The following is an 18128-nucleotide window of genomic DNA, read 5'->3' on the forward strand; positions in this document are numbered from 1 at the left end:
AGTCTGAAATATGACCAAAAAAAATTCTACCACATGGATAAGGAGTTTCAGAAGCTTCACTGCAAAGACACTGGAGGTAAACTAAGTTGAAAAGAAACGTCCAAATTATTTCAAGGTTAAAAGAACATCTGTCTACTTACTGCCACAATATAAACCCTGATGAGGACTTTGACGGAGTGGTTTGGTGGTATCCCTTGCAGGATGCGGGGCTGCCCTCTGTCCAGCAAGCTGCCATCCTCAGGACTTGGGTATATGCAGAAGGAGCCCTGGTAATACACTGTCTTTTATCTCCCTCAAAAACAGATCAAGTGCAATACAAAAACAACCCTTTGAATGCAAACAAAACATCATTCATGCAGCCTGCGCTGCAGCACATACATATATACAACACATTTTGTGGTACCACTCAAAGGGAACACAGGCTTCAGTGCATTAAACATCATCTTTTAAAATGTCTTTGCTCTATAACATGGTACTATTATCACCTCTAGGTGATTGCAAGAAGTACTTGCATGTTCTTAGCTCTCTATTTTACTATTCAAAGGAGTAACACCTGCCGGTGTTCTAAATCTAGTTTTCTTAGTATTAATATTTTAAAAATAATATTTTGCCCTTAACTGTCTATTTGCAAATTGATAATTCCACTGGGTTAGTTTCACAACAGTGTGACTGGAATCCAACTGTATTTTTGCAGCCACCATACAACTCATAAATCAATATTGACTCATGCTGCTGAGTAGCTCATACTGCCTAAAAGCAACTAGCAAGTCATTTGAACAGAAATTTGCATTGCAAATTGAGGTATCAATGAGTTTAATCAGTTCGTCTAAACTACAAAGCGCTTGAAATCCTACTAACATTATTCATGCTTTGAACTACGTTTTCAGATTGCCTAATGGTGCCCTGGATCAGGCTGTGCAATTGTTTCCAACTGGAGTAGCTGTAAGCGCCTCCATTTAAATTACTGAATATTACATACAAGGTGCTGTAACTGATCATGCAGTAATACAGTTGCATTAGCGGAATTTGGACTACATAATATATCTGTTCTTCCCCTGCTGTGATTTAAAACTTTTTTGTAGTTCCTTGTTTCAAAACAACAGTGAACACCCGGAGCTGGATGCTGCTTTCACCTATCAGATAATGGGAAAGGAAAAATATGACTCTAGATCTAATAAAAGAGATAATTCTATTTACAACAGACTGTCAATGTCTTTTTCTTTCATCTTTGGTATACCTGAAATATGCATGAAAACATCAAGTCTCTAAATTATTACCTATTTAATCAACATTAAAACTCACCTTAAATTTTCCTATTATTCTGTCTTCAGAGTCAGCATGAACTTCATCATTAGATTTTCCTCTTAAGAGATGGAAAGTTTTCACCCAGTCCTCAAAGTTATTAAATTCACTCTCCAAGTCTCCTTCATAAATCTTCGAAAATAGGACAATGCTTATTTTTTGTGGTGCAGTGAATATATTTATAGCAACTTTTTTATTACAGGATGACTAGAAATCCATTTTGACTCAAAATACAGATTTTAATAAAACCAAGGTTTTGCAAAAGTCCTTGAGAACAAAAAGTTAATTCCCTGCTTAAAACAGGAACAGTTTTGTCCTTAATCAAAGTCCTTCCCAAGTACTGGAATAGCACATTAATGCAGCAGGTAGAAGTGGCTCTAGAAGGGCCAGAATGAACATTTGTAAGCACTGGTGTGGGTGAAAAACAGTGTGGATGTGCTGCTCTTTGCTTCTGTTTCCTCTCTGCAATGTGCCTTTGATGCACTGACCCATTCTGTTATGTTAATGTGTCAGAACATGAGAGCAAAGCAAATGATAATAAAGTGCTGTGGGGACAGAGCTTTACGATAGGTAAAAAGACCAAATCATTTTTAAAAGGACAAGGTATTTTTCAACACTCTTCCCGTGTAATTTATGAAGTGTTATTCAGTGTGAAATAGAAGGGCCTAGACTAGTGCCATCTCTTAAAAAATGGAAACAGCAGTTTCAAATTCCCCTTTATTCAGCTACAGTCTAATCCAAGCAGTCCTAATCTTTTCAAACCTCTTCATCTCTCCAGTCATTTTGCATAACCTATATAGTTTTCTTTGAATTCCTTCTATTGTTACACAACCAAATCTAACGCGAGCTGAATGTTACCTCCCCATCAGGGAGGATGCACTAGCAATTGCAGCGAAGCTTTCCATACTCTTTTTTAAGTCATTCTTAATAGGCTGTAATATTTCCAACATGAAATTTGGAAGTTCCAAATTCAGTGTTTTACAGGCAAACAGCAAAACTGAGTTTTCACTTAAGTGTCTCTGGGTGTGTCTAAACTGGCAAATTGAAGGTCTAAGGCCAAGCGGGCCACATCTGCCCTATGAGACCCTGGTTTCCTCTGGGCCTCATGTGCTGATGTGCATTATCACTATCATTTTGTGTGTTTTATTAATTTTAAAGTGTCTGAAATAAATGTAAGGAGCATTTGCTAAACTCCGCTGCTGATGTCAAGCTTTGGGGAGGGAGTGAATTAACAGCCTTACCTCTCAGCCTTACTTCTCTCTTACCTGCAGTGTTGCTAGGTTTGGAGTTTCTTTCTGTTTCCTTTTCAATGTCTTATCCTTCTTCTTTTTGTCTGGCTCCTCTTCTATGATCAATGAGATGTGGTCAGAAGTCTGTTTATCTGCAGAGATTTCATGACATCATGTAGGTTTTAGTGAGCAAAGCACATCAAATGCTTCAGATAAGGATGCAAATTAAATTTTAGAGAGTTCCCCTCGCTCCTTCTCCATTCATTCTTCTACTGCCAAGCATAGGGTCCTCTCTTTTCCCACCGCTCCTCCCAGGCAGAGAGGTGGTATTTTATCCTCTTGGTGGCTAACAGTCTTCATGATAAGCTTGGTGGACCAAGTGTGATGGTGTCCTGTATCACTCCTTCCCTGCTGGTCATCTCCCAGAACACCCTTTTCCTTCCTCTCTGACTCCTCCCAGACGCAAACTAACAGATTTTAACAGCTTTCATGTAAAATTTAAGGCTTACTTAAAACTGGAAGCCGCTCTTTAGGCTGACTGGTACTTCAGATATCAGGTGATCCAAGTCCTTCTCTGCTCAGAGGTATCACAAAATAGAATGTATCTCACCTTGTGAGAGCCTAGAAGTATGAGAAATGGGAGGAGGTATCTGACCAGCCTCAAGCCAGACTCCAAACACTGAGAGGGGACTTCCCAACAAAAAGAGGGCAAGTCTTTAAAAATGGCACTGAGATGGTTCAGTTCTTTGGCTGAAATCTGGATTTTGTGTTCACTTTACTTTCATTTTTTGCGTAGTTCATGTGTGTTTCATATCACTAAATATTTAGGAAAAAAAAAAAAGTATATATTATATCAATGCTGTCCTGTATGTATAATGTTTATCATCATAGGTGAAAATAGGTAACAAAAACTATCAGAAGAGAATTTACAAGATCTGAAATCTGTGAAAAACATTATGCCACAACTGCCTGAATAGCATGTGGGTGGATGTCACAATGTCAAGTAAATTTCTAATTGTAAGTGAACATCACACCTTTGTAGAACATTTTCTATTTAAATATTTCCTCCATGTGGACAAGTGAGTTTCACTCAGAAACTGATCTCTGCCTCATCTCTCAGCAGCCCTGATGATCACTGAAACACCATCAGCTGCTATTTCCAGAATGGTACCATCCGACATTTAGGTCGTGTCTTCCATCCAGAGCAATCTCAACACCTCCTTTAAAATAGAAATCACCTCAATCACTGGTGAAGTGCAGTCAGCTCTGGCATGGGAAGATGCCATAGGTTAATTCCAAATAGCAGCTCTGTGTAAACAGTAAACATTTGTTTTCTTTCCCAGTCTGCTCAAGCAGTCACATTTGTCCAAAAAAAAAAAAAATTTCTAGATCTCTGTTTGATTGTGGGAGGACCTGTTAAGCCATGGAGTATACATGTATGGAGACATATATACATACATACACACAGAGCCTATTTCTGGCCAATTCTTTTAGGTTCTTGTGCAAAAAATTTTCCACTAGAACCTGAGCTAGACACAAAGCTTTTCAGCTATGGAAGTAACATACATGACTACGGAGTCTCCTAGCAGAAGCGGTTCCTGCATCATTGATCCTGAATTGGATTCAAAATTGAGACACTTCTTTTTCTGAACCTGTCACAAATGTAACCTAAGATTAGGATAATCTCCATCTTCTATCATTTAGGACTTTGACTTTGCAAATCTTTGTGCATGAGATTTGAATGACAGAAAACTCATGTTAACTCAACATTGCCTGTGAATTTTTTACTTACCCACCATCTGATCAGCTGTAGAGGAAAGAACCCAGTATACCGGCAGTACTCTGTTACCAGACATTAACTGTTGACAGTAAAATAGTAAAGAAGCGAAGTATTAGTAGTACAAAATAATAGAAAAATGCAAATAATTTACTTACTGTCTTCAGGTTTTCCCTCACTGGACAAAATCCCTTTTGCCTTTCAAAAGAAAAAGATGATGGACAAACTCATTATGAATGTAATACTGAAAAGGAATAATTCAGCAGTAAATCTACTTTTACAACATTGCTCATCCATGAGAGTTTTGGGCATGCTGGGTGACTTACCTTTTGTATTCTGAGCACAGAAGCATAGTATTTTGACCACCAGTCAATAACATTTTCAGCTGATTCATCTGCAATTGTTCTTTTTCTCCTCTTTGTTGACCATCGGATGGATTTTTTCATATCCTACCAAAGCATGGGGAAAACACTGTTGTACTCTAGAATTGATTAAAACTAATCACCTCATGATAATAATATCATAATAATGATAATTGACTCATGACATCAGGCATGAACAGATGTATATGAAGAAAATTTCAACCTCCAAGAGCTAAATAAAATGCAATATGAATTAGTGTCTCTGTCTTTTATTCCAAGACACCTCATCATGATCATCATATTATTAAAGCTATCTCTATATTGCCTACTGGTGATGCCAAAACTTTGAACATTTGAGACATTGCAACAGGAGCAACCCATACAACAGGCAAATTACTCAGAGAAATAGGTAATGATATTTTAAGGGCTGCGGACATTCAGATACAAATTGGTTTCTCCCACTTAAGTCTGCAAGTATTTTAAGAACTCCCATTATTACTTTATTGCCTTTTGGAATAAGAAAAAGTCCCTACAGTTGCTGCAGTTCAGCTGTTCTCTTCTTACAAAAAGCTAAAATCTGATCACCTGCTCATGTGGCAAATCTTACTAACTTCATTCTTGCCTAAAGATTGGCCCTTGTTAAATAGAGTGTTTCATCCTACACCCTTACAGAGAGTTGTCAGCTTGGCTGGGGAGGCCAGAGAAAAGATAGATAATTGCGAATGATAGATAGATAAGTGGGAATTATGGGGTTCCCTTTAGGACTCTTTTCTTACTATACTTTGCTGTCATACATTAAAATTGTTCTGTACCAGATGAAAGATCCAGACTGGTGTGTATATCTAGGGAACAAGACATGCCTGCAGTTTCTTTGACCTCCTAATTATGAAGGATGCTGGAAACATCTGACCACTGAAACATCAAAGGCTAAAGAAGCATGCTTTATGTAGCTGCAGAAACAGCTTCTGAAACGACAGTCAGTCGTGCATCCTCCGCTTTTATTGTTGTTAATAAAAGAGTGATTGTGATGGCAGAAACTACAGAGAAAGGAGGAGCATGTGCATCTGAACAAAAAATAATGTGTACAATCTAGAGCGTATACTGTACTGTAAACATCATGCTGACCAGAATTGCCTTGTTTTCCTGTACTTTCTTATCTTCTTCTACCCACAGACTGACACCAGTTTCATACTTTGACTGTAAGATCTTTTGGAAACACTTTCTGCTCCATGTTTGTACAGCATCTAACACAAGGGGGCTTTCGTCCCTGCCTAAATGCCAGGGACACAGAAACAGTCATTCACAGTGAGAGTTTTGCAATTAAGTAGATCATTCAAGGCCAGAAAAAGCAAAAATCCTACTACTCCAGTAGTACTTGCCCATGAGATGACCATCTAGCACAAAAGGAAAGGAAGGAAGTATCTGTTAGTGGAAGTAATGAAATTATGTGGGGTCAAAGCTGCATTGCTAACCAGTTCTCTCAAGGGCCAGCAAGATAGAGTAGGTGTTAACATCAGGACCCAGAATCTCTAATCCTGAGATAAGTAAGAGATTACCATTTTATAAGGAAGGGCAAAAGTCTGCAAGACTGCAACAGAAAGTTAGCTGGCAGCTTCAGCTATACCCACCTTCTGTTTTCTGTCCTTCCCTGGTTCAGGGGCAGAGTGCTCTGGTTCAGGGCCAGGAAGTGTTGCGAGATATGGGTCTGGCTCTACCACTGTACATTTACCCTGCTCCACCTCGGCACAGATGTGATCAGCTAAAAATGGTTCTTCTCGGGATAACTCAGCAGCCTGGGATGACTCAGGTGAAGCTGAAATTAAAACTTTGCAAGTTAGGTAAGATTTTGCCAGAAATGCTATAATCACATTTGGTGATCACCAAATGGTCATATCATTAAGGGTTTGACCCTACACTCAACACAATGAAGCATATCTTCTAAGTACGTGCCTAGTGTTAAGCCTCTGAGTAGGTCCTTTGTCTTTTTATTTGGGGTCAGGATTGGACATTTACCTTTCTCAATTTCTACAATGTCTAGTCTGTTTGGTGTAGCTTGAGGACCCAACTGGGTCTTACATAGGAATTGCTTAAGGCAATTGATGGTGTGCGTTCCAACAAGAGTACTCCTCCCAAACGCTCTCCAGTCAACCACGCAGATGCTTAGTGGTGGATGCAAGAGTTCATTTTCAGGCAGCTCCTAGTGAAGGAGGACAGACACCAGCGTGAGAATTGCTAGAGAATATAGAACATGTATAGAATATTTGTCGTGCACAGCAATGAGGCTTTTACTCTTCCCTCCCTTCTCCTCCTCAGCTATTAACATACTCAAAATGCAAAATGCATACAGCATAGGCAATATAGTTCTGTCCACGGTTTTCTGCAAATTCTGGAGAAAGCCTTGTCCTTAAGAATAGAGAGTGGACCGTACAGACTGTGCTACTGAGTTGAGTCCCACGCTGTCATATACGAGCAACTCTTGTTAGAATAAACTGGGAGAATCAGGAACGTTCAGAAGGAATGAATGCTGTGTTGGAAGTTGTGAGTCTTAATGCCACTGCCGCTTTGTTGAAGGCTTTTAACCCTATCCGCCTCAGTTTATCCAACCATGAGATGTGGACACTGGGTGGTTACATGCCTTATAGGATGAATTACAAAAGGGAAAACAGCTCTTTGGACATGTGACATACAATGGAAGCTAAAAATACTGTAACAACTGTACTTCAGCATCCAGGTTAGTGTTTTGATATCCTTTTGTCTTATAAATAAACAATTTCTCTCTTGATTCTAGCAACTAGAGCAAATAGAAGAGATTTTTTTTTTTTTATGCTGACCTTTGTCCACTGAAAGTACCATCTCTTATAATCCAGCCAACAGACGATAATTAAATTTCAGGTCCATAACAGCAAGTGTTACAATATGAAAAGTTCCAGAGCTCATGAGCCAGAAATGATCAATCCCCTTAATAGCCCAGTAACACATGAAGGAAAATTAAAAGAATTGAAAGAAAATAAAGGAAACTGAGCACTACCCTGCAAAATGGGAAAGGAGAAGGAAAAAGTACTAAAAATATCCCTGTTATCTGCCAACAAGTTCCAACCTATCAGTAAAAATCTGATTGCAACATATTTCCTTGCCTACTTGAGACATAACATGAGGAACATCATCTTCTTTTATCATACAGTTGTAGCAGAAGTCTTTTAAAGCATCTTAAAATAAGTAGGTTTTGCATAAGAACTGATGTCCCTTAGTATTTAATCAAGACACAGAGGAAATTATTTGACAAGAAAGGAAGAAAATTAGTAATTAACACCTTGCCTAAGCAGAGAATGGACAGGCAAGGAGCAACATGCTGTACGCACCACTTCAAACCAGTCTGCAAGGCCACTGAAATTGGGATTTTTCTTGTAGCTCTGGATGACAGAGGATTTCACTCCTTTCCCTGCACATTCGATGAGAACCTGGGGGCGGTCTACAGAAAGGAGCTGGACTTTCTTCAGCTCTCGAACACCCCAGAACAGGACCTGTGGTGGGCAGAGAGAGAAACATCGGTAGCCTGCAGAGACCCCTCAGTCTGGAGGAAGCCACTGCTGGGATCCCATCATGTCGTGTCCCTTTGGGAATGCAAGAAAAAACCAAACAACTTAAATCTGATATCCAATAACCGTCAGGATTATGGTGGAAGTTAAAGCAATTGATAATGTCCACCTGTTATCAAGAAGTTATTGCCAACAGCAAGCCACAATAATTACATTTGCAAAAGTTGTCTTTTCAGCAGGGCAAGGGGACTATCCATCCCTTGGTTTGTTTAAAGTGTCAGAGCTGTTGAAGGAGCAAACAAAACCCATATGAGCAGAGGTGATTAATAGAGGTTTGCAGCTTAGCTATCCCTCTGGTCTGCAATGGATGGTGGAGATCTCCAAGCAGCTTTCCTTCAAAGGACCATGCTCCCGGTCTGGAGGATGAGGAGGAGGCAGGGTCTGTAAAATAGGTGTCTGCAAATGGGACTTTATGCAGAACACGCTGGGGGGGCCTGAAAAGGAGTGCTGGGGCAGCGAGGGATGGTTATGTTACCGCTGGTGAGAGAAGTCATGAGTCTCATGAACCTGAAATGAAGACTGGAGCTGAAAGCAGCACAAAGCAATCCTACTGCAGAGGCAGTGGGAAGGCCTTCATAGCACAATACTTAGAGGAACACCTAAGTTTAAGGATTTAAATTGTCCCTTTAGCATTAGCAGAGTGGTTCATGGACTTATTTACCTTGCAATGTTGGGTGTAAAAAAACCTGCTAACAAAAACTCTTTCCTATGTACAGAGAACAAGAGTTTAACTAAATGATACAGCAGAGCTAAGAACTGTTCTTTCCTTTTCAGCAGCTGAGTTGCCTCCTGAACGAGTATTTCTTGGGAAGGGCCACCAGGTTACACAAGCAGGGTCTGACTTGGCACAGCAAAATGGGCAAATAAACAGCTGGTATGAAGGCTGCAGGATGAGTGACAGGGAGTGGTGAGGCTGGGCAGCATCCAGGCATCACACTAACATGAAAAGCCGCCACATTTCCCTGCTTTCTCACATAAGGGGACTTTGGGCCCAAATGGTGCAAGAGAGGAGGGGAGAGAAGGTGCAAACATTTGTATACAGGCAGGTGACATTGCCTTGTTGAAGTTTGGGACCCAGAAAAAGCCTGGGAGGTGACTGATGCAGAACTTCACCTCCAGTGAGGTCAGCTGCAAGGGAAAGCTCTCCATCTCCTGCAGACAATTCCCTGGGCTGCACACAGTGCAGGTCCATCAGCCACGTTCTGTCATGGGAGCAGTCCTGTCCTGGCACACCAGGACTAAGATGTAGACTTTGCTGGCCTCAGGTGGAAGCACTGCCTTGCATTCCCAGCCTCAGACAATCAATTTGATCTGAGCTTACCACATTTATTTTGGGATCCATATGCTATTTTTACATGATTCCTATTGATCAGGATTTTAAAACCATCATCCCTTACTGTTACGGTTCAGTAAGAGAATAAAAGAAGCTGAGATTTGGAAACAGAAATATTCCAAGTAACTCACCTCCACTCTGTACTTGCTTAAAACAGGTCGGATGTTGGCTGGGACTGGGTAAATCTGGCCAACATCTGGTGGATCCAGTGGAGGAAGTCTGTCTGGATCTGACTCAGGAATCTGAAAAATTAAGCAGTCATAACTCAGGCTGTTTTTTTGAAGAATAAAACCAGTATCAGAAGTATCTGTGAATGGTACATAGAACACAACAATTTAATGCAGTTTTGCAAGACACATTACAGAGCAGACAGGTTGTACTGTGAGAGGAATGTGACCTGGATTGCTATCTGTCCTGCTGTGATGCTAAAACACTTGGCAGGAAGAGTATTCAATAGATTGGGTTTATGCACCTTTCAGAAAAAAAGTTTCCTTTGTCCTAGCAGGACATAGTCTGCCCTAAAGACATGCATGTACTGAAGCATGGTAATTCTATTTACTAAAAATGGAAAGCATAGTACTTCTATTTAATGAAAATCCTGTGCAAAATTGCTTAGAAGATTTTCACAAGAAAATTCTAGATCTGATGTTAGTTAAAAAAGGCTGGTGAACAGACAGTACACATGAGCTAAACCACACATTTGCCAGACAGACATAATGCTCTTCAGCCACTATGGAATAGCGGTCCTGCATTATTGCATGCTGTCAGCATTTGAGAACTTGCAAATCGCAGCTCCAGTGTTAGGGCTGGGTCTTCTCTGTGCAACAACTAAAATCTTGCGGCAGGCAGCACTTACGTTCTTTGCATGTGATTGCACATAAGCCTGCCGAACGCTCAGGAGCTTATTTGGGCGTACATGACGGCCTTGTGCCAGGTGGGTGGGAGGAGAGCATGCTCCACCACAGCTCTGAGGCTTGACCATCTCTTTGCCTCTTGCCATGCTCCAGGCTCTGCTGCCTGTTTGGTCACCTTCTGTGGGAAAGCTCCCTGGCTTCATTTCCCAATCCCTTCCTAATTTTCAACAGTGTATTTATGACCTTCTCAGTCCATGCAGGGCAGGTCTGAAGCCTGGCCTGATTTAGCAAATTTCTACATAAACCAGTTGAAGCCAGCACCAAGCCTACCAGAAGCTCAGGCTGTGATAGCAGAGAACAGTAGGAACACAGGTTTCACAGGTGAGCTAACAACCTATAGACAGAGCTCTCCTCGGCTTTCACATGAAGTACGGTACCTAAAGCGTACTGTACGTATGGCTTCTGGGAAAAAGAAACACAACTTCTGGAGTGCTTCACCGTTCCTAAGCTAACTTGTCACTGTTGAAAGGTGAAGCAGCTGAGATACAGCTCTTAAAGGACATGTAAAGTTGAAGTTTTCTGCTTCTTTTAACTAGGCCATCTGTCTGTTATCTGCAGCTATGTACAGTTAAGTGGGAGTTTAATTAGCATAAGGGAGAAAGGATGTGTTCCCTAGTACCTTGTAGGTGAAGGAGGAGATGGGTGGAAAACGTATCTTCTAGCATAGCACCTGCAGCATATGTGAGTATTAGCATAATTAACAACAATAATTCACATACACATGTTTACTGCCTTTTATCAGTAAAAATCCAAAGCAATTAATTCAATAGATTTCATGGAACTTGAGGCCAGAGATCTAGGTCTAGGTTTGTTGTTCCCCAATATATCTGGTTTCTATCAGCCACCTCTGTGATGCTGTTTAAAAAGCCAAACAGAAACACACAACTTTGTGAACAATACCTGCCTGTCTAGAAATCCACCTGTTTAGCTTTAATTATATTCAGAGCTTCCAACTCTATATTAACCAACATTAAATGTCTCAAAAATTTACCCCATAATAGATTAACTGGTACTTTAAATAAAACAAGAGGCAAAGACCACCTGAACCAGATCACATACCAGATGTCATGTCCCTGCACACAGTTCACATCTCAGGATATCCACTTTCATTGCATTATCTGACATGGGTACTGATGACAGGTGATCAAGAAAAATATGTTAATCTGCATGATACAGTGACTTACACATATGTAATTGCTAAACTGCACCTTTTTTTTTTTTTACTAGAACATATATAGCTATTTATGTATCCTCTTACAGCTGTGAGAAGGGATTAATTCCCAAGGACATGGCTTAGGAGAGGACGGCTGGCGAGATCTCACATTTGAGGACAGAACTGCCTCGTAAAGAGTTTTATTAAACTTCACTCCAGGACTGCAAAACCTAAGACTGATATCAAATCAAGATTCCCTGGATCTTCACTTTTGTTCTTTTTAAGTATTGCAGTTAACTGAACAGTTGTCCAATATATTGCAAGGTCCCCAGTTTTCCAAGATCTAACAACCACTAGTGGAGTTGAGAGTGTTTCTGTATTACACAGTGAAACTCTGTTAATTTCAGTGAAATTAGCTTAGTATAACTCACAAAGGACTTTGTTTCATGGCCACAGTGAAACTGCACAGAAGAAGAGGTGAAGAATGATCTAACACTCAAATGACAGTAGAGGAAAATACCCACAAGATGTGTTTACAAGGGGATTTTGCTCTTTTGATTAAAAAAAAAATCAGTAAATCCTGAGTGCACTTTGAACAAAATCAAGACTCCTAGTATTCATTAGTCTGTATTTTTTTAGGCTACTATTTTTCTAAATGCCGGGATGCTTTGTTGTAAGAATAATTTTATCCCTCCAGCAAGACCCAGCATAATAGCATTCATTTTGAGAAAGGAGCATTCACTTCTTACACAGCACTTCTTCAGCTGAACTGAGCAGTACCTGCAGATCAGAGTTATTGAGCACGGTATGTCACGGCAAAGGTTATGGGCTCAGAATGAGAATAAATTAATGATGAGAGATTTTTGTTTCCATCCTCACACAGAGCATCATCAGGAATCCCCTGACGTTGGAAGGAGCCACCGGCACATCAGCTCTGGGAGTGCTTTGAAGCCTGGCAGATGTTTATATATATCTTTTCCTGAACATTTCTTTAATGTCCATATTGCTATTATCTGCCATGTGAGATGCTCTAGAGTGTTATCACTGAGAAGAATAATACAGAGTGTGAAAATAAGGACTCCAGGGTCTTTACTTACAGTTCTTGTCAAGTCTCTAAAGAAGTCTTAGGGGTATGTTTGGATATATCCCAGATGCAGTGCTGCTTCCCTTTTCCCAAAAGATGGGAAAACAAAATTCAATGCTCTCTTTGTTCACCAGCAAGTGGATTTCAATAAAAAATGGGAAAGTCATGGCTAAGGTACTAGACTTTATCCCTAGGTACCTACCATAATGAGGAAATGTTCTACATGGTGTGATACTTAGGCTTTCACCAAGAACATAATTAGCCCATCAGGCTTACAAGCCTGTTTTATCTTGGGAATATCTGTAAAACGTATCACGGGGTTCCACATTTTTCCCATTTCAGATTTCAGAATAAGCTGCTGTAGGTTTTCAGCAGAGAGAAGTTTCCTCTAACTGGTGGCTTTGCGAATTCCACTGAAAGTCACTGAAATCCTAGGCACGATACACCCCACTCATCTGCCGGGCTAGCCCCAGAGGTAAGCTGAATTTGCCTTTTGTCTCGCAGCTGCAACATTTCTCTTAATAGGTTAGGGGTATCTGAAAGCTCAGTCTCCCTAATCCAAACCTTATTATTCACCACTTCCTTTTCCTAAGAGTGAAAGCAGTATTGAGAGCTCTGAGGTTGCTAAAGTCAGGGCCACGTGCTACTCCAAAGAGCAGGTCATTGCAATGGCAGTGGGATTTTCACAGTTGTTTCTCAGGCCAGAGCCCAATTTAAGGCAGGGCAAGTGACGGGCAAATGACACTCAGAGCATACGAGGGGCTGGTGGTGGTGTGTGCGTGGACAGTGGCTCCTGGCAGCGTAGAGGCAGTGGCAGAGATTGCATGGGGACTATAAGGTCCAACAGCAGAATGATCTTGCTCCAGTTGCAATTCCCATTAATTCAAGAGGGTGATGGGCCTTGATGCCACGGCTGCTTTTGTGAGCCCAGGGTGTAAAAGTGTAACAGTCGAGAAAGTCTAGTTTACCTCCAGAAGCTCAAATGTAGCAAGAAGGTCTCCTCCTGAAAGATTTCCACAATACACTGGGTGGTAAGAAAGTTTAGGTGGTTCATAGTTTTGATCAGCAAGTCTCACCACAGGGGCAGCCACTGTAGACCCAATATATTCTGCCTTACCCTAAACAAAGGAGAATAGAGGTGTCAAATGCATTTGAATTTCACAGCTGTCATAGGAGCCAAGATGATGCAGAGTCTAGTGTTTGTGAAAAAAACCTTCTCCTGAAGGAAAGAGCAAGGTAAAATGCAAGGCAGCTATGAAAGTGGAATAGCTGAGTACTTACTACCTCTTCAGAGCATCCAAAGTTTCTCAGCTCTATATTCAGTCAGTGAGACTGTGTCAGAGTTTGCATGGTCAGAGATAAATCTGTGTCTCCCCAGACTTAGATACAATATTTACAGTTATGTGCAAGGGAGGTGGGGGCAAGATGCTTCTGATTTCTGTAAGCCAGTCTTTGGGAGCAAGATTCACTTGGGAAAAAACAAGGCCACAGCTTTGCAAGGACATAAAGTGAGTCTGAGGGCTGTTTTCAGATGTTAAACTGCAAACCACTGTAACACTGCACTCCATTCGGCAAGGTCATCCATTTAATGCCTATTCAGTGACACAGCTTTGCTTTCACACTGGCAGTAAGACATAAGAGCCCAGGTTTTTACTAAGAAGGATTTTGAGTTTACCACTGCATCATCGTCGTACAGCTCGATGACGATCTCTGGTGGGAACTGAGCAATCTCCTTTCTGTTGCCATGAAGCACAATGCTGTTGAAGAGCAGCATCTGGTTCCAGGTGGGGGATAACGTCTGAGAAATGATCTAATGAAAGAGAGGAAATGTTTAATGAGCTATGAACTGATTTGTTGGGAGTTCAGCAAGACGTGCTGATCTGCTGGTGCCATCCTTTCCCACAGCCTGAACAATTCCTTGTCTGAGACACCACATTTTTCAGCAGCTATTCCCAGACAGAACAATATGATTCTTTTGCCTCGAGGCCTGTATCTCCAGTTTCTCTGTCTCCCTGTTTGCCTCACAGACCCCTCACAGACATATCAATACATGACCACCAGTCTGTGTATACAAAGCTCAGTATTAAATTTAGAGGAAAGCTGTTGGTTTAGGAAAGCAGGTGCATGTCCAATGCTGTTAAAATAAAGCCTTTGCCCTAAGCCAAGGCCAGTTTTCACTTCTCAAGGGTACATTTTTTCAATCTTGTTTTTACTTCAGTGTAATGACACGTAACACTTTATGGAAAAAAAAAAAGATATTTTTATGAATCACTCATAATAAATCAATAGTTTTTAATTTGTTGTAATTTGGCTTATGTGAATGCTTATGGCATTTCGTCATAGACAATGTTTTAACTGTCTTGGCAGGAAATATATTTAACAAAGATAACATTTAAAGAGGAAAAATATGCCAACTGCAAAATGACTCATAACCTGCTATCATTTTTTCAAATAGAAATAAGGCTCTTGACTACAGTTTATTGGCACTTGGCTGACAGTGTTCTAAAAACATGCAAGTTATTGGCTGCAATATTTTATTCAGGCAGTGTATTCACTTAACACTTCCGTGCCTATAAAATCCTACTTTTCCTGGGCCAAATTCTACTGTCCTGAATCTGGTGCATCTAAGCACTAACTTCATTGGCTTCATTCATCAACTTCTATTAAAAGTTAAAATCACATTACAGGAAAAAACTAGTTCATATTCTTGAGGCAAAAGCAGCACAAACAGGCGCCTACAACTCAGAGCAGAGAAAGGTTTTTGCTTCTCGCTCCCTTTGGCACATGCTACAGAACTTGCTTCATAAGAGAAGAAGATGTCAGAGGAATTTTAGAATTAATTAAATTAAAACAGTCTTCTGTGGAGTTTTTGGGAGGAGGGGCTGGATGGGGGGTTAAATACTTTTTCTGAAGCAAGACCATATTTGGCCCAACAAATTCTGCTTGTGGCATGGGTTTCAGAACCCCTGGCCCCATTTTAACTCCAGGGTAGCTGTAGAGGGCTCAGGACTTCTGAAAGACAGTCTTCATGTTCTGTGAGGGACCATCCTCCTGCTCATTTGCCAGGGCTATACTTCAACCCTTCTTGCTGGAGCTCTGTAGAAGTTCCCCCTTCTCTCTAGAGGCTCCATCAAATGTCCACAGGAGACCATTTGCCCCCTGGAGATGCCTGAGGGAGATGTGAGACCACTCCCTATGGGCATATTTTTGCAGCATTTAAGTGGTGCAGAAAGTCTCACACCTCTGTTTTCAGCTCATTTCAACTTTGCCACTCGAAAACCACCAGTGTGCTTTGCCGAATTCCATCGCAAAGAGCCATGCTGGCTCACATGGCTACAGAAGCCATATAAAGGTCTTCACTCTCTGCTCAATTATTGCATGCATAGACTATAGGAAAAGAGAACCGCGGGGGTTCATCCTCATACCAAGCAATGACAACAGCCCAAACTTAAAACATATAGAAAAAGATGTAGAGAAAGGTAATTCACTTGCTACAAAGTCCCAGTAGCCCCAGACAATCTGACATCTGAGCTAAAATAAACTAGTACTACTGCAATTCATGTTAGAGTAGTGGGTTACACCTAAACTTTTGCCTTACTTGCAGTGGACTGTAAGGAGTTGCCCTTTTAACAGCAGGCATCTAACTTTTCCTGCTAGGTACCTCCTTGCAAAACCAAGATTTTTCCTTTTCATGGCTTAATTGGAAAAAAAAATGTGCTTTCACTTACTGAAAGAAACTTTGGAACTTACCTTCGTGGTCTGGCAGTGTGATGTGAAAGTAACTTTTGCAAAAGGATCGGAAAGTCCAGTGCTGTCGGCTGCAATGAGCCCCCTCGCCTGATACATGTGGGCTCTCAGCTGGAAGGGGTGCGGGGCTATGTCATTGCAAAGAAAACAGTAATGTCAGCTTCATGGAAATGATGCAGCACATAGGTAGGAAGGAAGATTCATCACCTGCTGTCCAACCAGGATCTGACAAGGTCTCAACACCTGAGACACTCAGAAGCTGTGTAAGACTTCTGTATTCACTTAAAATCAATGTCTGATGTAAGTCTCTACTGCCAGGTTGTTAACTGCCAGTTTTTTTCTCTCATCACTGATTTATCTACTAGGTGTTCAACACGGTAGCTTCATCAGGAGAACTGAAGGATGCTTCCTCATTATGAGGAGACAGACCCATGGGACAGGGAACAGAAATGGCAAGCAAACAGGTCCTTTCTTTCCCTGACATCTGCAAAGCGTCAGTGGCAGGACTGATGACTTGGCAATGAAACCAGCCTTTTCTGATTAAAAGATGCTAAGCCATGATCATCTTAGAACAGTTACTTTAAACAGAGGTTGTGCCACCCTCTGAATTAGAGCTTTTGGGGCCACATCTCTTAATAGCTAATATGGAGAAGAAACAGTGCCTTACTTTTATACAGCAGGCAGGCAGGTGAGGGCACCACACTGTGCCCTGAGTTGGTGTTAAATGGTAATTCAGTCTCATATCCTACAGGCAAATTCTCCATGATGCTGTGGGCATAGCTGGCAGCTCCAAGCCATAGGTAGATGTCCACCTTTGCCTGCACAGTCCAGCCCAGCGGGCGCTTGCCTGGTAACTGAAGAAAAAAATCCACCCATCACCAACAAGAGAGAGAGGTGGCTGGATGCGGAGTCCTACCAAGCCACAGTAAAATAAAGGAGCATTCACTGAGCTGATATACTGATAAATGGCATTTCTCCACAGTGAGTGGCCCTGAGACTCATTTAGCACAAGGAACTTCTGTGATTCTTAGGGAAGAAATTAGTAGTTTGCTCGGCTGAAAGTCTATGTAAATGGCATACTGCCTACTATGCAGAGGTTTGTGCAGGCTACCTAATAGGTGCAAGCATATCAGTGCTAGCTGATACCCTACTTTTCCCAGACTTCAGCCCACTTTCCATTTCATGCAGTTTTGATGGTCTCCAATAGTTAGTCCCATGTATTACTAAAAATATTACTCCATTGGGCAGGTCAGAAAACATATTCCAATATAAAACATTACTAGTCTTGACAAACAATACTATTATTTCCTTCCTCTCCCTTCCCACTTCATCTAGCTCTGCTAAGCTCAGTATTTAGTATTATCTGTTCCTAAGGTAATTCTTGATATTGAAGTGGCTGGAGAATTAATTATGGTATTATTTTGTTCATGCAGGCAAATAATACTGTTCTTAACAAGTACCTATGGCAACTATCAGGAGCTTAGATATTTCTATCTGCTTTTTAGCTGTGCTTTATGGCAGTGCTCCGAGCAGCTCCCATTGAAAAAACACTACAAAGTCATTATATGAAGTTACTATTGTCCTGTGTGTTTGGACTTTTCCTCACGGCCATAGTAACAATTACACTGCAT

General features: G+C 41.1%; 1 protein-coding gene across 1 annotated transcript in view; it reads right to left on the reverse strand.

Annotated features, from left to right (window-relative positions):
- The window catches only part of FER1L6 (fer-1 like family member 6), a 103793-nt gene that overhangs the window by 24637 nt on the left and 61028 nt on the right, over positions 1-18128 (reverse strand). The window contains exons 19-31 of the mRNA XM_076332144.1: positions 17165-17351; positions 16501-16625; positions 14426-14560; positions 13719-13868; positions 9731-9841; positions 8030-8191; positions 6684-6867; positions 6299-6483; positions 4635-4757; positions 4467-4506; positions 2568-2683; positions 1303-1434; positions 141-266 (exon numbers count right to left, since the gene is read on the reverse strand). Coding sequence (XP_076188259.1) covers positions 141-266; positions 1303-1434; positions 2568-2683; positions 4467-4506; positions 4635-4757; positions 6299-6483; positions 6684-6867; positions 8030-8191; positions 9731-9841; positions 13719-13868; positions 14426-14560; positions 16501-16625; positions 17165-17351 — 1776 coding nt within the window. The remainder of the gene's footprint in view (positions 1-140; positions 267-1302; positions 1435-2567; positions 2684-4466; positions 4507-4634; positions 4758-6298; positions 6484-6683; positions 6868-8029; positions 8192-9730; positions 9842-13718; positions 13869-14425; positions 14561-16500; positions 16626-17164; positions 17352-18128) is intronic.

The sequence above is a fragment of the Aptenodytes patagonicus genome, chromosome 2, assembly GCF_965638725.1.
Source record: "Aptenodytes patagonicus chromosome 2, bAptPat1.pri.cur, whole genome shotgun sequence".
NCBI lineage: Eukaryota > Metazoa > Chordata > Aves > Sphenisciformes > Spheniscidae > Aptenodytes > Aptenodytes patagonicus.